General features: G+C 50.3%; 1 protein-coding gene across 1 annotated transcript in view; it reads right to left on the minus strand.

Moving 5' to 3' along the window:
- LOC140741413 (keratin-like protein KRT222) overlaps positions 1-24,428 on the minus strand; it is a 120,824-nt gene that overhangs the window by 79,586 nt on the left and 16,810 nt on the right. Inside the window, exon 3 of the mRNA XM_073071580.1 lies at positions 5,136-5,356. Coding sequence (XP_072927681.1) covers positions 5,136-5,356 — 221 coding nt within the window. The remainder of the gene's footprint in view (positions 1-5,135; positions 5,357-24,428) is intronic.

Below are 24,428 nucleotides of genomic sequence, written 5' to 3' on the forward strand. Positions count from 1 at the left end.
ATACAGGGTCATGTGGAGAATTAATCCCAGTCTGATATACAGGGTCAGGGTGGGGAGAATCAATCCCAGTCTGATATACAGGGTCAGGGTGGCGAGAATCAATCCCAGTCTGATATACAGGGTCAGGGTGGGGAGAATCAATCCCAGTCTGATATACAGGGTCAGGGTGGGGAGAATCAATCCCAGTCTGATATACAGGGTCAGGGTGGGGAGAATCAATCCCAGTCTGATATACAGGGTCAGGCTGGGGAGAATCAATCCCAGTCTGATATACAGGGTCAGGGTGGGGAGAATCAATCCCAGTCTGATATACAGGGTCAGGCTGGGGAGAATCAATCCCAGTCTTATATACAGGGTCAGGGTGGGGAGAATCAATCCCAGTCTGATATACAGGGTCAGGGTGGGGAGAATCAATCCCAGTCTGATATACAGGGTCAGTGTGGGGAGAATCAATCCCAGTCTGATATACAGGGTCAGGGTGGGGAGAATCAATCCCAGTCTGATATACAGGGTCAGGGTGGGGAGAATCAATCCCAGTCTGATATACAGGGTCAGGGTGGGGAGAATCAATCCCAGTCTGATATACAGGGTCAGGGTGGGGAGAATCAATCCCAGTCTGATATACAGGGTCAGTGTGGGGAGAATCAATCCCAGTCTGATATACAGGGTCAGGGTGGGGAGAATCAATCCCAGTCTGATATACAGGGTTATGGGGAGAATCAATCCCAGTCTGATATACAGGGTCAGGGTGGGGAGAATCAATCCCAGTCTGATATACAGGGTTATGGGGAGAATCAATCCCAGTCTGATATACAGGGTCAGGGTGGGGAGAATCAATCCCAGTCTGATATACAGGGTCAGTGTGGGGAGAATCAATCCCAGTCTGATATACAGGGTCAGGGTGGGGAGAATCAATCCCAGTCTGATATACAGGGTCAGTGTGGGGTGAATCAATCCCAGTCTGATATACAGGGTCAGGGTGGGGAGAATCAATCCCAGTCTGATATACAGGGTCAGGGTGGGGAGAATCAATCCCAGTCTGATATACAGGGTCAGTGTGGGGAGAATCAATCCCAGTCTGATATACAGGGTCAGGGTGGGGAGAATCAATCCCAGTCTGATATACAGGGTCAGTGTGGGGTGAATCAATCCCAGTCTGATATACAGGGTCAGGGTGGGGAGAATCAATCCCAGTCTGATATACAGGGTCAGGGTGGGGTGAATCAATCCCAGTCTGATATACAGGGTCAGGGTGGGGAGAATCAATCCCAGTCTGATATACAGGGTCAGGGTGGGGAGAATCAATCCCAGTCTGATATACAGGGTCAGGGTGGGGAGAATCAATCCCAGTCTGATATACAGGGTCAGTGTGGGGAGAATCAATCCCAGTCTGATATACAGGGTCAGGGTGGGGAGAATCAATCCCAGTCTGATATACAGGGTCAGTGTGGGGAGAATCAATCCCAGTCTGATATACTAGGTCAGGGTGGGGAGAATCAATCCCAGTCTGATATACAGGGTCAGGGTGGGGAGAATCAATCCCAGTCTGATATACAGGGTCAGGGTGGGGAGAATCAATCCCAGTCTGATATACAGGGTCAGGGTGGGGAGAATCAATCCCAGTCTGATATACAGGGTCAGGGTGGGGAGAATCAATCCCAGTCTGATATACAGGGTCAGGGTGGGGAGAATCAATCCCAGTCTGATATACAGGGTCAGGGTGGGGAGAATCAATCCCAGTCTGATATACAGGGTCAGTGTGGGGAGAATCAATCCCAGTCTGATATATAGGGTCAGGGTGGGGAGAATCAATCCCAGTCTGATATACAGGGTCACGGTGGGGAGAATCAATCCCAGTCTGATATACAGGGTCAGGGTGGGGAGAATCAATCCCAGTCTGATATACAGGGTCAGGGTGGGGAGAATCAATCCCAGTCTGATATACAGGGTCAGGGTGGGGAGAATCAATCCCAGTCTGATATACAGGGTCAGGGTGGGGAGAATCAATCCCAGTCTGATATACAGGGTCAGGGTGGGGAGAATCAATCCCAGTCTGATATACAGGGTCAGGGTGGGGAGAATCAATCCCAGTCTGATATACAGGGTCAGGGTGGGGAGAATCAATCCCAGTCTGATATACAGGGTCAGGGTGGGGAGAATCAATTCCAGTCTGATATACAGGGTCAGGGTGGGGAGAATCAATTCCAGTCTGATATACAGGGTCAGGGTGGGGAGAATCAATCCCAGTCTGATATACAGGGTCACAGTGGGGAGAATCAATCCCAGTCTGATATACAGGGTCAGTGTGGGGAGAATCAATCCCAGTCTGATATACAGGGTCAGGGTGGGGAGAATCAATCCCAGTCTGATATACAGGGTCAGGGTGGGGAGAATCAATCCCAGTCTGATATACAGGGTCAGGGTGGGGAGAATCAATCCCAGTCTGATATACAGGGTCACAGTGGGGAGAATCAATCCCAGTCTGATATACAGGGTCAGGGTGGGGAGAATCAATCCCAGTCTGATATACAGGGTCAGGGTGGGGAGAATCAATCCCAGTCTGATATACAGGGTCAGGGTGGGGAGAATCAATCCCAGTCTGATATACAGGGTCAGGGTGGGGAGAATCAATCCCAGTCTGATATACAGGGTCAGGGTGGGGAGAATCAATCCCAGTCTGATATACAGGGTCAGGGTGGGGAGAATCAATCCCAGTCTGATATACAGGGTCAGGGTGGCGAGAATCAATCCCAGTCTGATATACAGGGTCAGGGTGGGGAGAATTAATCCCAGTCTGATATACAGGGTCAGGGTGGGGAGAATCAATCCCAGTCTGATATACAGGGTTATGGGGAGAATCAATCCCAGTCTGATATACAGGGTCTGGGTGGGGAGAATCAATCCCAGTCTGATATACAAGGTCAGGGTGGGGAGAATCAATCCCAGTCTGATATACAGGGTCACGGTGGGGAGAATCAATCCCAGTCTGATATACAGGGTCAGTGTAAAGCTTGCAGAGAGATTTAGGCCAGTTAGAAGAGTGGGCTGAAAGATGGCAGACGGAGTTTAATTCTGATAAGTGTGAGGTGCTACATTTTGGTCGGAATAATCCAAACAGGACATACATGGTAAATTGTAGGGATTTAATAATGCTGTAGAACAGAGTGATCTGGGAATAATGGGGCATAGTTCCTTGAAGGTGGAATAGGTTGTTGAATAGGGTGTGGATAGGGTCGTGAAGAAAACTTTTGGTATGTTGACCTTTATAAATCAAAGTATTGAGTATAGGAGTTGGGATGTAATGTTAAAATTGTACAAGGCATTGGTGTGGCCAAATTCGGAGCATTGTGTACAATTCCGGTCACCGAATTATAGGAAAGATGTCAACAAAATAGAGAAAGTACAGAGAAGATTTACCAGAATGTTACCTGGGTTTCATCTCCTAAGTTACAGGGAAAGGTTGAACAAGTTAGGTCTTTATTCTTTGGAGCGTAGAAGGTTGAAGGGGGACTTGATAGAGGTATTTATAATTATGAGGGAGATAGATAGAGTTGACGTGGATAGGCTTTTTCCATTGAGAGTAGGGGAGATTCAAAGTTGAGAGTTAGGGGGCAAATGTTTAGGGGTAACACGAGGGGGAACTTATTTACTTAAATAAGCTGTGTGGAACGAGCTTCCAGTAGAAGTGGTAGAGGCAGGTTCGGTATTGTCATTTAAAGTAAAATTGGATAGGTATACGGACAGGAAAGGAATGGAGGGTTATGGGCTGAGTGCGGGTCGGTGGGACTAGGTGAGAGTAAGCGTTCGGCACGGACTAGAAGAGCCGAGATGGCCTGTTTCCGTGCTGTAATTGTTATATGGTTATAAAAAGGCATGCTGGGGTGACATTAACCGCAGTCTGATATATAGATCGTCATGGTGGAGAGACATGAATCCCAGCTTCATATACAAGGTCACAGAGGAGAGACATCAATCCTATGCTGATATGCAAGCTCATGGTGGGGACAGTTTAATCCCTTCTCTATTGACTCTGGTACATAAAAGTCCGAAGCTCAAAGTGATTTTACCCTCTTAGTCTGCCATATACTATTCCAAGGTTTATATTGATGCAGGCATTCACAGTGGTACAGAATAATGCAAAAGATTTTATGAAAAACTGCAGACAAAAGCCTCACGAGCATGTTCTGTGCAAAAGGCAAACTTTGCGCGTCATAAGCCGATGGATCAACAATCAGGAGGTTCAAGCATTATTTCCTGCACACAAGTTTAAGGAGAAGGATATGATTTTTTTTATTCTGCATGCAATGCAGCACCAAAAAAAAAACCTACAAGAGTATAAAGAACCCAATAATAAAAATAATGATAAAAAAAAACCCACAGTGAATTTATATACCCAAACACGTATGTCCCTGCTTCCAATCGTGGGCGAGTCTGGGACCAGGGGGCACAGCCTCAGAACAGAAGGGTTTCCCTTTAGAACAGGGACCAGGCGGAACTTCTTTAGCCAGCGGTTCGCGAATCTGTGAAACTGTTTTGCCGCAGACGGCTGTGGAGGCCAAGTCGTTGGCTATATTTAAAGCGGAGGTTAACCGGCTCTTGGCTGTTTTGGATTAGTTGCCTGTTACACTGCTGGCGTTTTGGGCAGTAGTGAAGGTCTTCCATCTCTGTGTAGAATGAATATTGACTATATAGAATTAATCTTCATTGCTCTTTCCCATAACAATTATTTTTTTTTTGACTAGTGAGCGTTGTTACCCACCATCCTCCCCCGCCCCCCCCCCCCCCCGAATCTGTCGGAGCCGGTGGACCTCTCATAGTCTGACCTCTACCCTTTGACCTGTTTGACACGGGCGACCCTGCCAACAGGCAAAGCAGAAAGCCCCGACTCCTGCCAGCACAGCTCTCCGGGGTCACTGAGGGACGCGAGCCTCCGAACCCTAGGACAAGGTTGTGGTCACCTAGGAGGATGTCCTTGATCAGTCAGGGAGTCAAAGGTTACAGGGAGAAGGCAGGGGGAGGGGCTTGAGAGGGAAACAAATCAGCCATGATGGAATGGGCGAGCAGGCTCGATGGGCTGAACGGCCTAATTCTGCTCCTCTGATAGCAAAGCACGAACACGATGTCCCGGCACTCACCTCCCCTCCTCTCCCTCGAGGAGGCCGCGGTACCTGGCTATTTCTCCCTCCAGCCTCATCTTGGTGTTGAGCAGCAGTTGGTGCTTCCGGGCCTGGCGGCCGACGTCCGTCCTCGCCTCCCTCAGCTCGCCCTCCAGCCCCTCGACGACGCCCGCCAGGTCCCTCAGCCGCCGCTCGTGCCTCCGCTCGGCCGCCTGGAGCGAGCGCTCCAAACCTTTCCGCTGCAAATCCACGACAGACCCCGTGAGCGTTCCGCGCCCAGCGCCTTTCCCCCCTCCCCCAACCAGTCTTCTCACAGACCGCGACCTTCACGCGGAAAAAGATGGCGGAACTCCGATGTCTCTACGGAGACGGGTGAACGGTCGACGTTTCGGGCTGAGACCCTTCGTCAGGACTGGGATAGAAGCTGGGCAGTCAGAGTAAGAAATTGTGTGTGTGTGGGGGGGAGGGGGGGAGGGAGGGAGAGAGAGGAAGAGGAGGAAGAACCGGCACTGGAAAGGACGAGTGAGAAGGTGTGTGTGGGAAAGGCAGGAAGGTGAGGGGTGAAACTGGGGAGGGGAGGGGGCCGGGAAGTCGATTGGTGACAGAGATGAAGAGATGGAAGGGTGGGGGTGGAGTCCGGTAGGTGAGGACAGAAAAGGCCATGGAAGGAAGGGAAGGGAAAGGGACACCGGAGGGAGGTGATGGGCAGGTAAGGAGATCAGGTGAGAGAGGGAAATGGGGATGGAGAACGGCGAGGGGTGGAGGGGGCCAAGTTAGGTCTTTATTCTTTGGAGCGTAGAAGGTTGAGGGTGGGGACTTGATAGAGGTATTTAAAATTATGAGGGGGATAGATAGAGTTGACGTGGATAGGCTTTTTCTATTGAGGGTAGGGGGAGATTCAAACAGCAGGGCATGAGTTGAGAGTTAGGGGGCAAAAGTTTAAGGGTAACACGAGGGGGAACTTCTTTACTCAGAGTGGTAGCTGTGTGGGACGAGCTTCCAGTAGAAGTGGTAGAGGCAGGTTCGGTATTGTCATTTAAAGTAAAATTGGATAGGTATATGGACAGGGAAGGAATGGAGGGTTATGGGCTGAGTGCGGGTCGGTGGGACTAGGTGAGAGTAAGCGTTCGGCGCGGACTAGAAGGGTCGAGATGGCCCGTTTCCGTGCTGTGATCGTTATGTGGTTATACCGGAAGTTCGAGAATTTGACATACATGCCATTAGGTTGGAGTATAAGATGTTGTTCCTTCAACCCGAGTGTTGGCCTCATCGCGACAGCAGGGGAAGCCACGGACTGACCGTTGGAATGGGATCGGGAAGTGGAATTAGATCTCCCGGCAGACGTAGGTGCTCGGCGAAGCGAGCATAATATCACCAGTAGGTCAGAAAGTTTGTCGTTTTGCAGCAGCAGTACATTGCGATAAAATATAAATATTTACTAAAGTCTTGGTTGCATATCTATATCTAGGTGCCCGAGACTTTTGCACACAATACTGTGGTAATTTTATGCATTGCACTATACTTAATATATATATTAATATATTATATATTGCCAGAAAAAAAAAACAAATTTCACGACGTGTGTGAGTGATGATAAACCTGATTCTGATCTGGGTCTCTGTTGTGGACTGAGAGTGTGAAGGGGGGCAGGGAGAGGGGAATCACGGTTGGGAAAAGGGGAAGGGAGAGGGAGAGGGGGAGGGAGCGGGAAGCACCAGAGAGACGTTCTGTAAATGATCGATAAACCGATTGTTTGGAATCAAGTGAGCTTGCCTGGTGTCTCAGGGCTGGGTGTGAATCTGCCCTCACCCCCGACACTCCTTCTCCGCCCCCCTGTCCCACACCCCTCCCGCGGCGCTCTACCCTTGCCATTGTGTGTGTCTTCAGGGTCCTGTACCCCCTCCCTGATGGCGGAGGGGAAGAAGCTGTTCCTGAGTCACTGAGTGTGTGTCTTCAGGCTCCTGTACCTCCTCTCTGATGGCAGAGAGGAAGAAGCTGTTCCTGAATCGTTGAGTGTGTGTCTTCAGGCTCCTGTACCTCCTCCCTGATGGCAGAGGGGAAGAAGCTGTTCCTGAATCGTTGAGTGTGTGTGTCTTCAGGCTCCTGTACCTCCTCCCTGATGGCAGAAGCTGTTCCTGAATCGTTGAGTGTGTGTCTTCAGGCTCCTGTACCCCCTCCCTGATGGCAGAGGGGAAGAAGCTGTTTCTGAATCGTTGAGTGTTTGTCTTCAGGCTCCTGTACCTCCTCCCTGATGGCAGAGGGGAAGAAGTTGTTTCTGAATCGTTGAGTGTGGGCCTTCAGGCTCCTGTACCTCCTCCCTGATGGCAGAGGGGAAGAAGCTGTTCCTGAATCGTTGAGTGTGTGTGTCTTCAGGCTCCTGTACCCCCTCCCTGATGGCAGAGGGAAGAAGCTGTTTCTGAATCGTTGAGTGTGGGCCTTCAGGCTCCTGTACACCCTCCCTGATGGCGGAGGGGAAGAAGCTGTTCCTGAATCGTTGAGTGTGTGTGTCTTCAGGCTCCTGTACCTCCTCCCTGATGGCAGAGGGGAAGAAGCTGTTCCTGAATCGTTGAGTGTGTGTCTGGCGGTAAGGATGCCGAGGATCCAGATGCAGACAGAGGTACAGAGGCCCAGATTTTGGAGGGCTTGTGGATTAGAATGGAGGGTGTTGACTGCAGCTCTGCGGTCAATAAAGAACAGCCCGACTTTAGTATTACCGTCGTCCGGGCGATGCCAGGCCGAGCGGAGGGTGGGGGGGGGGGGGGTGAGGCTGGAGGCCTAGCGCGGCGCTAGGCAACCTGCAGCGAGTCCAGGCCCTCGCTTCGCCGGGAGGTGGCGCTGGCCGCCAACACCCTCTCCGAGCACGTCGTCGCAGGAGAGCAGCTGCCAGCACGACGCTTGGCAGAGCGCGGGAGACCCGGGTTCAACTCCCACCGCCGCCCGTCAGCACTTCCCTCCCCTTGACCGACCGGGTTTCCTCCGGGTGCTCCGGTTTCCTGCCACACAGTCCAAAGGCCTACCGGTCGGTGGGCTGGGTAGTCATTGTCAACTGCCCCGTGATTGGGCTGGGATGAAACTGGTGGGATTGGCTGGCTGGCACTGCTCCAAGGGCCAGTCCCACGCTGCGTCTCAATGGATAGACGGACTTGATAGTACTTCACGGCCTTCTCGAGCTTCATTTTGATGTGGCTGCCTGGGGTGGGGGTGGCGGTGACGGGAGTTAAACACGACGGCGACGTTCAAGAGTCTCTTAGACGGGGGCACGACGTTGAGGAATTGCACATCGTGTGGGCACGAGGGATCCGATTCCTGTTTAAACCAGCGCGGCCCCGCGGCGTAGCCTTTCCCCGGAACTCTGGACCTCGAGCCCCGGCCACATCCCCGTAAATTTTCTCCGCGCCCGTTTCGATCTTCTTGACATCTATCCAGTAGGTCAGCCGGGGCACAGAACGCCAAAAAAAAAAAGACAATTACAAAGAAAGATATGAAATATGCCTCTAGAGGATTAGAGTACAGGTTCTGATGCCTTTAAATACCAGAGTGGGTTTTCGATGTGAGGAGCAGTGCAAGTAGAGGGGAGTGGGGAGGTCCAACTGGAATGGTTAATCAGATTAACTGGGGGAAGAAATTTTCAAGAAGGTGTCACGTTTTTGATTTCATAGCCCTGATACACATTCTGGGTGGCTACCAAAGGAGGCGTGGGGCTTTCCTTCCCTCCGCTGGCCTGCAGGTCGCCCTTGGGCAGGGTGTGGCACCTGCTTAGCCCCCGATCAGGGTCACATGAAACCGTGGGAGCAGGTGGCGGACGGTCGTACAAGCGGCCGGTGCAGATCACAAGTCCTGGTGTTGTGACCACTGACCCCAGGCAGACAATCTCTGACGAGTATTGATAATGGCAGGGGGTCACCCATCTTGTAAAGACACACTGCCCCGGAAGGAGGTAATGGCAAACCACTTCCGTAGGAGAATTTGCCAAGAACAATCATGGTGATGGAAAGACCGTGACTGGCTACATCATACGACAAGGCGCGCCTGATGATGTCATATGACAAGGTGCGCATAATGACGATGTCATATGAGGCACAGCAGGTAATGATGATGTCATATGACACGGCACATAAAGATGATGTCGCATGACACGGCACATAATGACGATGACGATAATTTCACATTATAAAAAAGGCAGCTATCTGTTAAATGACAAATGCAAGAGGTTCTGCAGATGCTGGGAATCCAATCAGCACGCGGAATGCTGGGTCATGCAACGCCTTTGGAAATGAATAAACAGTCGATGTTTAGGGCCAAAACCCTTCATCAGGACTGAGGAGGAAGGAGGAAGATGCCTGAATAAAAAGCTTGTGTGTGGGGGGGTGGGGGGAGGAGGATGGCTGGAAGGTGATGGGTGAGGCCAGGGGGGTGGGAAAGGTCAAGGGCTGGAGAGGAAGGAATCTGGTAGGAGAGGAGAGTGGACTGGGGTAGAAAGGGAAGGAGGAGGGACACCAGGGGGAGGTGATGGGTGGGAAAGGTAAAGGGCTGGAGAGGAAGGGATCTGACAGGAGAGGAGAGTGGACTGGGGTAGAAAGGGAAGGAGGAGGGACACCAGGGGGAGGTGATGGGTGGGAAAGGTAAAGGGCTGGAGAGGAAGGAATCTGACAAGAGAGGAGAGTGGACCGTGGGAGGAAGGGAAGGAGGAGGGACACCAGGGGGAGGTGATGGGTGGAACTGGTAAAGGGTTGGAGAGGAAGGAATCTGACAGGAGAGGAGAGCGGACCGTGGGAGGAAGGGAAGGAGGAGGGACACCAGGGGGAGGTGATGGGTGGGGAAGGTAAAGGGCTGGAGAGGAAGGAATCTGGTAGGAGAGGAGAGTGGGCCGTGGGAGAAAGGGAAGGAGGAGGGACACCAGGGGGAGGTGATGGGTGGGGAAGGTAAAGGGCTGGAGAGGAAGGAATCTGGTAGGAGAGGAGAGTGGGCCGTGGGAGAAAGGGGAGGAGGGGACCCAGGGGGAGGTGGTAGGCAGAAGTGAAAGGGCAGAGGAAGGGGGGAGGGCAGGAATTTTGTTCACTGGAAGGAGAAACCGATATTCACGCCAGCAGGTTGGAGGCTAGCCGGACGGAATAGAAGGTGTTGCTCCCCCGCCCTGGGGGTGGCCTGGACATCCTGGGACAAGGGCGACACGTCGGAACGGGAGTGGGAATCGGAGTTAAAACGATTGGCCGCCCACTCACTCGTGGCGGATAGTGCGGAGGGTGTCCGACGGAGCGTCCCCCCCCTCCCCTCCCCACCCCTACCGATTTACGACGGGTCTCACCGACGCGGAGAGGGCCGCCAGCCCCAGCGACACTCCTCTGCCGCGGAGAGACTCTCCGTCTCGATCACACGCCCAGAACTCCTGAAAATAACGACTCCGTAGGGGGCCATGCTTCTTACCCGCTCTGCGTCGGGATGCCCGAGGGAGTCCCGCGATCGGGCTCGGGTCGAAGGGGGCAGCTTCGGGGCGAGGTGCCGCTGGTCAGGGTGATACGCCGGGTCTGGGAACACACGACATCAGACGCCAGGTCCGACTGCCCGTGGCCTCCCGCATCCGACTCGTGACGAGGGGGGGTCACTAAGGGTGGCATGCTTTGTGAAACAAAATATAGGTCGGGGTGCGTGCCTGATCAGATCGATAACCGGCCTTTCTTCAGACCTGAACCTCCGGAGAGGCTGCCGGTGGGGAATTACAGGGTAAATTAAGGATTTCCTGTCAAATTTTAACAATTAAAAGATGAGCTTTATCAGTCAATTGTAGAGTCCAGAGCAAAATTCTTAGGCAGTTACCTCAACAGTCAGCAATGGACCTCAAGGCCATATGAGAGCAGAATTAGGCCATTCGGCCCATCGAGTCTGCTCCACCATTTCATCATGGCTGATCCACTTCCCCTCTCAGCCCCCAGTCTCCTGCCTTCTCCCCGTATCCCTTCATAACCTGGCCAATCAAGAATCTATCAACCCCAGTCTTAAGTGTACATAAAGACTTGGTCTCCATAGCATTCCCTGGCAATGAATTCCACAGATTTACCACTCTCTGCCTAAAGAAATTCCTCCTCACCTCAATTCTAAAAGGGCGTCCCTCTATTCTGAGGCTGTGTCCTCCGGTCCAAAACTCCACCATCATAGGAAACATCCTCTCCACATCCACTCTGTCTCTGTCTTCTGGTCCTAGACTCCCCCCACTATAGGAAACATCCTCTCCACATCCACTCTATCTGTGTCCTCTGGTCCTAGACTCCCCCACTATAGAAAACATCCTGTCCACATCCACTCTATCTGTGCCCTCTGGTCCTAGACTCCCCCACTATAGGAAACATCCTCTCCACATCCACTCTATCTGTGTCCTCTGGTCCTAGACTCCCCCACTATAGGAAACATCCTCTCCACATCCACTCTATCTGTGTCCTCTGGTCCTAGACTCCCCCACTATAGGAAACATCCTCTCCACATCCACTCTATCTGTGCCCTCTGGTCCTAGACTCCCCCACTATAGGAAACATCCTCTACACATCCACTCTATCTGTGTCCTCTGGTCCTAGACTCCCCCACTATAGGAAACATCCTCTCCACATCCACTCTATCTGTGTCCTCTGGTCCTAGACCCCCCCAGGATAGGAAACATCCTCTCCACATCCACTCTATCTGTGTCCTCTGGTCCTCGACTCCCCCACTATAGGAAACATCCTCTCCACATCCACTCTATCTGTGTCCTCTGGTCCTAGACTCCCCCACTATAGGAAACATCCTCTCCACATCCACTCTATCTGTGTCCTCTGGTCCTAGACTCCCCCACTATAGGAAACATCCTGTCCACATCCACTCTATCTGTGCCCTCTGGTCCTAGACTCCCCCACTATAGGAAACATCCTCTCCACATCCACTCTATCTGTGTCCTCTGGTCCTAGACTCCCTCACTATAGGAAACATCCTCTCCACATCCACTCTATCTGTGCCCTCTGGTCCTAGACTCCCCCACTATAGGAAACATCCTCTCCACATCCACTCTATCTGTGCCCTCTGGTCCTAGACTCCCCCACTATAGGAAACATCCTCTCCACATCCACTCTATCTGTGTCCTCTGGTCCTAGACTCCCCCACTATAGGAAACATCCTCTCCACATCCACTCTATCTGTGTCCTCTGGTCCTAGACTCCCCCACTATAGGAAACATCCTCTCCACATCCACTCTATCTGTGCCCTCTGGTCCTAGACTCCCCCACTATAGGAAACATCCTCTACACATCCACTCTATCTGTGTCCTCTGGTCCTAGACTCCCCCACTATAGGAAACATCCTCTCCACATCCACTCTATCTGTGTCCTCTGGTCCTAGACCCCCCCAGGATAGGAAACATCCTCTCCACATCCACTCTATCTGTGTCCTCTGGTCCTCGACTCCCCCACTATAGGAAACATCCTCTCCACATCCACTCTATCTGTGTCCTCTGGTCCTAGACTCCCCCACTATAGGAAACATCCTCTTCACGTCCACTCTATCAGTGTCCTCTGGTCCTAGACTCCCCCACTACAGGAAACATCCTCTCCACATCCACTCTATCTGTGCCCTCTGGTCCTAGACTCCCCCACTATAGGAAACATCCTCTCCACATCCACTCTATCTGTGTCCTCTGGTCCTCGACTCCCCCACTATAGGAAACATCCTCTCCACATCCACTCTATCTGTGTCCTCTGGTCCTAGACTCCCCCACTATAGGAAACATCCTCTCCACATCCACTCTATCTGTGTCCTCTGGTCCTAGACTCCCCCACTATAGGAAACATCCTCTTCACGTCCACTCTATCAGTGTCCTCTGGTCCTAGACTCCCCCACTACAGGAAACATCCTCTCCACATCCACTCTATCTGTGCCCTCTGGTCCTAGACTCCCCCACTATAGGAAACATCCTCTCCACATCCACTCTATCTGTGTCCTCTGGTCCTAGACTCCCCCACTATAGGAAACATCCTCTCCACATCCACTCTATCTGTGTCCTCTGGTCCTAGACTCCCCCACTATAGGAAACATCCTCTCCACATCCACTCTATCTGTGTCCTCTGGTCCTAGACTCCCCCACTATAGGAAACATCCTCTCCACATCCACTCTATCTGTGCCCTCTGGTCCTAGACTCCCCCACTATAGGAAACATCCTCTACACATCCACTCTATCTGTGTCCTCTGGTCCTAGACTCCCCCACTATAGGAAACATCCTCTCCACATCCACTCTATCTGTGTCCTCTGGTCCTAGACCCCCCCAGGATAGGAAACATCCTCTCCACATCCACTCTATCTGTGTCCTCTGGTCCTCGACTCCCCCACTATAGGAAACATCCTCTCCACATCCACTCTATCTGTGTCCTCTGGTCCTAGACTCCCCCACTATAGGAAACATCCTCTTCACGTCCACTCTATCAGTGTCCTCTGGTCCTAGACTCCCCCACTACAGGAAACATCCTCTCCACATCCACTCTATCTGTGCCCTCTGGTCCTAGACTCCCCCACTATAGGAAACATCCTCTCCACATCCACTCTATCTGTGTCCTCTGGTCCTCGACTCCCCCACTATAGGAAACATCCTCTCCACATCCACTCTATCTGTGTCCTCTGGTCCTAGACTCCCCCACTATAGGAAACATCCTCTCCACATCCACTCTATCTGTGTCCTCTGGTCCTAGACTCCCCCACTATAGGAAACATCCTCTTCACGTCCACTCTATCAGTGTCCTCTGGTCCTAGACTCCCCCACTACAGGAAACATCCTCTCCACATCCACTCTATCTGTGCCCTCTGGTCCTAGACTCCCCCACTATAGGAAACATCCTCTCCACATCCACTCTATCTGTGTCCTCTGGTCCTAGACTCCCCCACTATAGGAAACATCCTCTCCACATCCACTCTATCTGTGTCCTCTGGTCCTAGACTCCCCCACTATAGGAAACATCCTCTCCACATCCACTCTATCTGTGTCCTCTGGTCCTCGACTCCCCCACTATAGGAAACATCCTCTACACATCCACTCTATCTGTGTCCTCTGGTCCTAGACTCCCCCACTATAGGAAACATCCTCTCCACATCCACTCTATCTGTGTCCTCTGGTCCTAGACTACCCCACTATAGGAAACATCCTCTTCACGTCCACTCTATCAGTGTCCTCTGGTCCTAGACTCCCCCACTACAGGAAACATCCTCTCCACATCCACTCTATCTGTGTCCTCTGGTCCTAGACTCCCCCACTATAGGAAACATCCTCTCCACATCCACTCTATCTGTGTCCTCTGGTCCTAGACTCCCCCACTATAGGAAACATCCTCTCCACATCCACTCTATCTGTGCCCTCTGGTCCTAGACTCCCCCACTATAGGAAACATCCTCTTCACGTCCACTCTATCAGTGTCCTCTGGTCCTAGACTCCCCCACTATAGGAAACATCCTCTTCACGTCCACTCTATCTGTGTCCTCTGGTCCTCGACTCCCCCACTATAGGAAACATCCTCTCCACATCCACTCTATCTGTGTCCTCTGGTCCTAGACTCCCCCACTATAGGAAACATCCTCTCCACATCCACTCTATCTGTGCCCTCTGGTCCTAGACTCCCCCACTATAGGAAACATCCTCTTCACGTCCAGTCTATCAGTGTCCTCTGGTCCTAGACTCCCCCACTACAGGAAACATCCTCTCCACATCCACTCTATCTGTGTCCTCTGGTCCTAGACTCCCCCACTATAGGAAACATCCTCTCCACATCCACTCTATCACGGCCATTCACCTTTCAATAGGTTTCAATGAGGTCACCCTTCGTTCTTCCGAATTCTGGTGAATACAGGCCCAAAGCCATCAAACACTCTTCATATGACAAGCCATTTAATCTCGGAGCCATTTTTTGTGAACTTCCCCAGATCTCTCTCCAGTTTCAGCACATCCTTTTTAAGATAAGGGGCCCAAACCTTCTGGCAATACTCCGTGAGTTCTCACCAGTGCTTTATAAAGTCTCAACATCACATCCTTGCTTTTATATTCTAGTCCACTCGAAAGGAATGCTAACATGGCATTTGCCTTCCTCCCCGCAGACTCAACCTGCAAATTAATCTTCAGGGAATCCTGCACAAGCATTCCCAAGTCCCTTTGCACCCAGTTATTTGCATTTTCTCTCCATTTAGACAATCGTCTACCCTTTCACTTCTCCTACAGAGTGCGTGACTGTACACTTCCCTATACCCTATTCCACCTGCCATTTCTTTGCCCATTCTCCTAATCTGTCTAACTCCCTCCGTAGCCTCAAACCTTCGTGCCCCACCTATCTTCATAGCCACTGCAAACTTTGGCAACAAAGCCATCCATTCTATCATTTAAATCATTGACATACAACGTAAAAAGAATTGGTCCCAGCGCAGACCCCTCTGGAACTTCACTAGTCTCACCGGCAGCCAACCAGAAAAAGGCTCCCTTTATTCCCACCCTTTGCCTCCTGCCAATCAGCCACTGCTTCGTCCATGTTGGTATCTTTCCTGTAACACCGCGGGCTCACAGTTCGTTAAGTAGCCTCATCAAAGATGGCGGCACAACGCAGCTTGCAGCGGCCACTCCGGAGCTGATTATCCGTTATTTGTGAGGCGGGGTGCCGTGCGCAATCGCCATCGATTGAAAACGGACGTGGGAGCACGGAGGAACATCGGGAAATCTCCAGGAAGACCTTCTTCGTTGCTGCTGCTGCTGTGAGGTCCGGGACTCTGCTGGGAAGAACAGGCCCCCAGTCCTCGGGGTCGCGTTGCCAGCGGCCGTTGGCGGGGCCGTCTTAATACGCTCGGCAGAGGATGGTGCTCGGAGAAGCTGTGCCGGAGGGGATGGTCGGAGGCTCGGAGGTTCAACGGACTCGGAGTCCACTGCGGTCAGGTCACTTTCAGTGTGTGCTGCGTCTGCGAGGCTGAGTCGGGTGGCACCGTGGAAGTCCATAGTGGGGGTATTCCCTTCTGCCATCAGCGTGGGATAGCGAGTCTGTCGGGACCCTGGGGACTTGTGGAAACTGTGGTGATTTCTTTTGAACTTACAGTCCTTTAACATCTTTGGACTATTTTTACTGTGCCCATGGTCTGTTTTTCTTTTATCAATTATGCTATTGTTTGCACTGTTGTAACTATGTGGTTTTGTGCAGGTCTTGTAGCTTTAGTTTTGGGTCTTGTTTTATCTGGTGGATTTGGAGCTCCTTTCCGGGGAACGCGCTAAGACGGTAGCGCGATATTAATACGCAGCAGCCTCTCCGGACTCTGGATTGGGGATTGCCGAACATTAGGTGGATTTTCTGGTGTAGTCTGTTTTGTCGTGCGCTCTTGTGATATCATTCCGGGGGAACGTTGTCTCATTTTTTTAAACTGCATTGCATTCGTGGTTTCTAAATGACAATGATCCGAATCTGAATATAAATCTGATGAGTGGCGCCTTGTCAAAGGCCTTCTGAAAATTCAAATATGCAACATCGACTGATTCTCCTTTGTTAGGCTTGTTATTCCTTCATGCAAGTCCAACAGATCTGTCAGGCGAGATTTTCCTCTGAGGATAACATGCTGGCTGTAGCCTATTTAATCACCCTGAGACCTCGTCCTTAATAATCAACGCCAACATCTTCCCAGCCATTGAGGTCAGACGAAGAGGCCCAACAATTTCATTTCTTCTGCCTCTCTCCCTTCTTGAAGACTGGAGTGACATTGCCGTCTTCCAGAACCATTCCAGAACCATTCCAGAATCTTAACATCTTAAGAGGCGTGGTTGAGAGTGTGCTGATCTTTTGCATCGCAACCTGGGACTCCAGCTGCAGTGCGGCCGACAAAAAAGCCTTGCAGAGGGTGGTTAGGGGAGCAGAGAAGGTTATTGGGGTCTCCCTACCTTCTGTCCAAGACCTCTTTCAGAGTCGATGCCTCCAGAAGACACGGTACATCATTAAAGATCCCTCACACCCTCCCCATGAACTGTTCGTTCTTCTGCCATCAGGCAAACGTTACAGGAGCATCAAAACTAAAACCACAAGGCTACTAAACAGCTTCCTCCCACAGGCAGTCAGACTGCAAAATAGCTGCTCTACCTGACTCTGCTTTGGACACTTTTAACTTGCACTGGACTCTTACAACTTGTTTTTAACCGACATGTGGCTGTAGTTGTTTTACTATTTATTGTTGTGTTTATTATTTAGTGTTGCGTTTGTTATGTCATGATTGCACTTGCCCCTGGGAAACGCTGTCTCATTCTGCCCTGCAGAGCTGACGAACGGTGAGAATGACAATAGAGTTTTTGGATCCTGAATCTAGCGTTTCTTGAAAAATCTCTTCAGCCACCTCTTTCAGGACTCTGGGGTGTTCACCGTCTGGTCCAGGTGACTTATCGACCTTCAGACCTTTCAGTTTCCCAAGAACCTTCTCCCCAGTAACGGTAACTTCACCCACTTCATGACCCCCGACACCTGGAACTTCCATATATAACCATATAACAATTACAGCACGGAAACAGGCCATCTCGGCCCTTCTAGTCCGTGCCGAACGCTTACTCTCACCTAGTCCCACCGGCCCGCACTCAGCCCATAACCCCCCATTCCTTTCCTGTCCATTTACCTATCCAATTTTACTTTAAATGACAATACCGAACCTGCCTATACCACTTCTACTGGAAGCTCGTTCCACACAGCTACCACTCTCTGAGTAAAGAAATTCCCCCTCGTGTTACCCTTAAACTTTTGCCCCCATAACTCTCAACTCATGCCCTCTTGTTTGAATCTCCCCAACTCTCGATGGAAAAAGCCTATCCACGTCAACTCTATCTATCCCCCTCATAATTTTAAATACCTCTATCAAGTCCCCCCTCAACCTTCTACGCTCCAAAGAATAAAGACCTAACTTGAATTCCACCCTACTGCTACAGTCTTCCACAGTGAAGACCGACACAAAATACTTATTCAGTTTGCCCCCCATTACTACCTCTCCGGCACCATTTTCCACTCTCCCCTCCCTTTTATGTATTTGAAGAAACTTTTGGTATCCACTTTAATATCATTGGCTAGCTCTCTTTTGTATTCCATCTTTACCTACGTAATGACGTTTTCAAGTTGCCTTCTGTTGGTTTTTAACTTTCTAACTTTCCACTGATTTTTATCTCTATAAATATGCCTTCTCTGACTTCTCTCTCGTTAGCCACGGTCATCTTCCCTTCAGAATAATTCTTCCTCTTTGGGATGTATAAACCCTGTGCCTTCCAAATTGCTTCAGTAAAATTCCAGCCATTACTGCTTTGCTGTCATCCCTGACTCTTTTTTTTTCCATCAATTCCTCGCTCATGCCTCTGTAATTCCATTTACTCCGCTGTAGTACTGATGCATCTGACTTTAGCAACTTCTTCTCAAATTTCAGGGTGAATTTGATCACATTACGATCACTATGAGTTCCTTTACCTTAAAGCTCTCTAAACCATTCTGATTCATTCCGCTGAAGAAGAGACTGGGGAAGAGGAAGGTCGCTCACAAATAGAGAAAGCTTGTAGACAGCGCGAGAGGGAGGATAGGCAGGTGATAGAGAAGGGATGCGCTCAGACCAAAGGCTTGAGATGTGTCTATTTTAACGCAAGGAGTGTTGTGAACAAAGCGGATGAGCTTAGAGCGTGGATCAGTACTTGGAGATATGATGTGGTGGCCATTACAGAGATTTGGATGGCTCAGGGACAGGAATGGTTACTTCAAGTGCCGGGTTTTAGATGTTTCAGAAAGGACAGGGAGGGAGGCAAAAGAGGTGGGGGGCGTGGCACTGTTGATCAGAGATAGTGTCATGGCTGCAGAAAAGGTGGACGCCATGGAGGGGTTGTCTACGGAGTCTCCGTGGGTGGAGGTTAGGAACAGGAAGGGGTTAATAACTTTACTGGGTGTTTTTTTATAGGCCACCCAATAGTAACAGGGATATCGAGGAACAGATAGGGAAACAGATCCTGAAAAGGTGTAATAATAAGTGTTGTCGTGATGGGAGATTTTAATTTCTCAAATATCGATTGGCATTTCCCTAGAACGAGTGGTTTAGATGGAGTGGAGTTTGTTAAGTGTGTTCAGGAAGGTTTCTTGACACAATATGTAGATAAGCCTACAAGAGGAGAGGCTGTACTTGATCTGGTATTGAGAAATGAACCTGGTCAGGTGTCAGATCTCTCAGTGAGAGAGCACTTTGGAGATAGTGATCATAATTCTATCTCCTTTACAATAGCATTGGAGAGAGATAGGAACAGACAAGTTAGAAAAGCATTTAATTGGACTAAGGGAATTATGAGGCTATCATGCAGGAAATTGGAGGCTTAAATTGGAAACAGATGTTCTCAGGGAAAAGTACGGAAGAAATGTGCAAATAGTCAGGGGATATTTGTGTAGAGCTCTGTATAGGTACGTTCCAATGAGACAGGGAAGTTATGGTAAGGTACAGAAACCGTGGTGTACAAATGCTTTAGTAAATCTAGTCAAGAAAAGCTTACAAAAGGTTCAGAGAGCTAGGTAATGTTAGATATCTAGAAGATTATAAGGCTACTAGGAAGGAGCTTAAGAAGGAAATTAGGAGAGCTAGAAGGGGCCATGAGACAGCCTTGGTGGGCAGAATTAAGGAAAACCCCAAGGCATTCTACAAGTACGTGAAGAGCAAGAGGATAAGACATGAAAGAATAGGACCAATCAAGTGTGACAGTGGGAAAGTGTGTATGGAACCACAGGAAATAGCAGAGGTACTTAATGAATATTTTACTTCAGTATTCACTACGGAAAAGGATCTTGGTGATTGTAGGGATGACTTGCAGCAGACTGAAAAGCTTGAGCATGTAGATATTAAGAAAGAGGATGTGCTGGAGCTTTTGGAAAGCATCAAGTTGGATCAGTCTCCGGGACCGGACGAAATGTACCCCAGGCTACTGTGGGAAGTGAGGGAGGAGATTGCTGAGCCTCTGGCGATGATCTTTGCATCATAAATGGGGACAGGAGAGGTTCCTGAGGATTGGAGGGCTGCAGATGTTTTATTCAAGAAAGGGAGTAGAGATAGCCCAGGAAATTATAGACCAGTGAGTCTTACCTCAGTGATTGGTAAGTTGATGGAGAAGATCCTGTGAGGCAGGACTTATGAACATTTGGAGAGGTATAATATAATTCGGAGCTGTCAGCATGGCTTTGTAAAGGGCAGGTCGTGCCTTACGAGACTGAATAAATTTTTTGAGGGTGTGGCTAAACACATTGATAAAGGAAGAGCAGTAGATGTAGTGTGTATGGATTTCAGCAAGGCATTTGATAAGGTACCCCATGCAAGGCTTATTGAGAAAGTAAGGAGGCATGGGATCCAAGGGGACATTGCTTTGTGGATCCAGAACTGGCTTGCCCACAGAAGACAAAGAGTGGTTGTAGACGAGTCATATTCTGCATGGAGGTAGCTGACCAGTGGAGTGCCTCAGGGGTCTGTTCTGGGACCCTTACTCTTCGTGATTTTTATAAATGACCTGGATGAGGAAGTGGAGGGATGGGTTAGTAAGTTTGCTGATGACACAAAGGTTGTGGGTGTTGTGGACAGTGTGGAGGGCTGTCAGAGGTTACAGTGGGACACTGATAGGATGCAAAACTGGGCTGAGAAGTGGCAGATGGAGTTCAACCCAGATAAGTGTGAGGTGGTTCGTTTTGGTAGGTCAAATATGATGGCAGAATATAGTATTAATGGTAAGACTCTTGGCAGTGTGGAGGATCAGAGGGATCTTGGGGTCCAAGTCCATAGGACGCTCAAAGCAGCTGTGCAGGTTGACTCTGTGGTTAAGAAGGCGTACGGTGTATTGGCCTTCATCAATCGTGGAATTGAGTTTAGGAGCCGGGAGGTAATGTTGCAGCTACATAGGACCCTGGTCAGACCCCACTTGGAGTACTGTGCTCATTTCTGGTCGCCTCACTACAGGAAGGATGTGGAAACCATAGAAAGGGTGCAGAGGAGATTTACAAGGATGTTGCCTGGATTGGGGAGCATGCCTTATGAGAATAGGTTGAGTGAACTCGGCCTTTTCTCCTTGGAGCGATGGAGGGTGAGAGGTGACCTGATAGAGCTGTACAAGATGATGAGAGGCATTGATCATGTGGATAGTCAGAGGCTTTTTCCCAGGGCTGAAATGGTTGCCACAAGAGGACACAGGTTTGAGGTGCTGGGGAGTAGGTACAGAGGAGATGTCAGGGTAAGTTTTTTACTCAGAGAGTGGTGAGTGCGTGGAATGGGCTGCCGGCGACGGTGGTGGAGGCGGATACGATAGGGTCTTTTAAGAAGCTCTTAGATAGATACACGGAGCTTAGAAAAATAGAGGGCTATAGGTAATTTCTAAGGTAGGGACATGTCCAGCACAACTCTGTGGGCCGAAGGGCCCGTATGGTGCTGTAGGTTTTCTATGTTTCTGTTCCAGAATAGTTGATCCCCTTGGGGGCTCAACCACGGGCTGCCCCAAAAAGCATTCTTGTAGGCACTCTAGATGTCCCACCCCCCCCTCCGAGAATCCAGCACCAATCTGATTTCCCCCCAATCCACCGGCACACAGGAATACCCCTGGCCTATTGTAACACTGCCATTTCGGCCATGCATTTCCTACCTCCCGTTGTAATTTGTAGACCGCGTCCTCACTATCACGGAACTTCCACCAGGGTCCTTCGCCCCTTGCTGTTCCATCCACAACGATTCCACACCTCCCGACACTACGTCACCTCTTTCTCATGACCTGATTTTAATTTTTTTTTTAAAAACCAACAGAGCAACGCCACCCTCTCTGCCTGTCCTTTCGATGCAACGTGTATCCTTGGACGTTAAGCTCCCCGGCTATAATCGTCCTTCAGCCACGACTCAGTGATGCCTGCAGCATCATTACCTGCCAATCTGTAACTGTACTGCAAGTTCATCCACCCGATTCCATATACTGCACAATAGACAGTAGGTGCAGGAGTAGGCCATTCTGCCCTTCTAGCCAGCACCGCCATTCACCGTGATCATGGCTGATCGTACACAATCAGTACCCCGTTCCTGCCCTCTCCCCATATCCCTTGACCCCGCTGTCTATAAGAGCTCTATCTAACTCTCTCTTGAATGCATCCAGAGACTTGGCCTCCACTGCCTTCTGGGGCAGAGCATTCCACATATCCACCACTCCCTGGGTGAAAAAGTTTTTCCGCATCTCCGTTCTAAATGGCCTACCCCTTATTCTTAAACTGTGGCCTCTGGTTCTGGACTCACCCATCAGCGGGAACATGCTTCCTGCCTCCAGCGTGTCCAATCCCTTAATAATCTTATATGTTTCAATCAGATCCCCTCTCATCCTTCTAAATTCCAGTGTATACAAGCCCAGTCGCTCCAATCGTTCAACATATGACAGTCCCGCTATTCCGGGAATTAACCTCGTGAACCTACGCTGCACTCCCTCAATAGCAAGAATGTCCTTCCTCAAAATTTGGAGACCAAAACTGCATACAATACTCCAGGTGGGGTCTCACCAGGGCCCTGTACAGCTGCAGAAGGACCTCTTTGCTCCTGTACTCAACTCCCCTTGTTATGAAGGCCAACGCGCCATTTGCTTTCTCCACTGCCTGCTTGCACGCGTTCAAATATAACGCCTCCAGTCCTGTACTCATCCTTTCTGATTTTGTCCACCTTTTACACGTTGCAATTCATCCTGCTGGCTGCAAATCTGCCCCATCAGCAGCTCCCCTCCTCACTCCACGTTGCCTCTGTTTGTAAACCAGCCACCTCATCTCCAGCACAGTCATCCGCCTTTCCTACTTCTTGCATTGAAGTACGGACAGCTCAGGACACCAGCTCAACCTTTCGACTCCTAACCTTGTCTGAGGTCTTACCAACATCCGTCTCCACAACCTCTCCACTAACCGTTCCCATCCCCCCTGTAACTCTAGTTTAAACCCCACCGTGCAGCATTAACAAACCTTCCCGCTGGGATATTAATCACCCTCCAGTTCAGGAGCAAACCGTCCCTTCCGTACAAGACCCACCTTCCCTGGAAGAGGGCCCGATGATCCTAAAAAATCTCATGCCCTCCCTCCTACGCCAAATCCTTAGCAACATTCCACCCTGAAGGTGGAATCTCATGTGGATAGGGTGGTGAAGAAAGCTTTTGGTATGCTGGCCTTTATAAATCAGAGCATTGAGTATAGGAGTTGGGATGTGTAATGTTAAAATTGTACAAGGCATTGGTGAGGCCGAATTTGGAGTATTGTGTACAGTTCTGGTCACCGAATTATAGGAAAGATGTCAACAAGATAGAGAGAGTACAGAGGAGGTTTACTAGAATGTTACCCGGGTTTCAGCAGCTAAGTTACAAGGAAAGGTTGAACAAGTTAGGTCTTTATTCTTTGGAGCATAGAAGGTTGAGGGGGGGACTTGCTAGAGGTATTTAAAATTATGAGGGGGATAGATAGAGTTGACGTGGATAGGTTTTTTCCATTGAGGGTAGGGGAGATTCAAATAGGGGGGCATGAGTTGAGAGTTAGGGGGCAAAAGTTTAAGGGCAACACGAAGGGGAATTTCTTTACTCGGAGAGTGGTAGCTGTGTGGAACGAGCTTCCAGTAGAAGTGGTAGAGGCAGGTTCGGTATTGTCATTTAAAGTAAAATTGGATAGGTATATGGACAGGAAAGGAATGGAAGGTTATGGGCTGAGTGCAGGTCGGTGGGACTAGGTGAGAGTAAGCGTTCGGCACGGACTAGAAGGGCGGAGATGGCCTGTTTCTGTGCTGTAATTGTTATACTAAACTGTATAATCTTCCTAGCTCTGGCCTCGCTAGCACGTGGCACGGGCAGCAATCCTGAGATCACAACCCTAGAGGTCCTGCCCTCTAATCTTAAACACAACGTACACTGCAGATGCCGGGGTCAAAGCAAGGCGTACCACACGCTGGAGGAACTCAGCAGCCCGGGGCAGCGTCCGTGGAGATGAGCGGTCAACGTGCCCTGACCGAGGGCCTCGGCCCGAAACGTTGACCGCTCGTCTCCACGGACGCCGAGTTCCTCCAGTGTGTCGTAGTGCTGCCCTTTAATTCAGCACCGAGCTCCCCGAACCTCGTCGCTCATCCTCCCCGGGCCACTGGCATCTACACGGACCACCACTTCCGGCCGTTCACCCTCCCGCCTAAGAATGCCAAGGGCTGGATCCGGGATTTTCCAGGCACCGGCTCCCGGGAGGCAACATGCCGCCCAGGAATTCCATTCCGGCCCTCAGAACCTCCCGTTTGTTCCCATAACTAACGAACCCCCTATCACCACAGC

The sequence above is a fragment of the Hemitrygon akajei genome, chromosome 18 (genome assembly GCF_048418815.1).
Source record: "Hemitrygon akajei chromosome 18, sHemAka1.3, whole genome shotgun sequence".
Taxonomy (NCBI): domain Eukaryota; kingdom Metazoa; phylum Chordata; class Chondrichthyes; order Myliobatiformes; family Dasyatidae; genus Hemitrygon; species Hemitrygon akajei.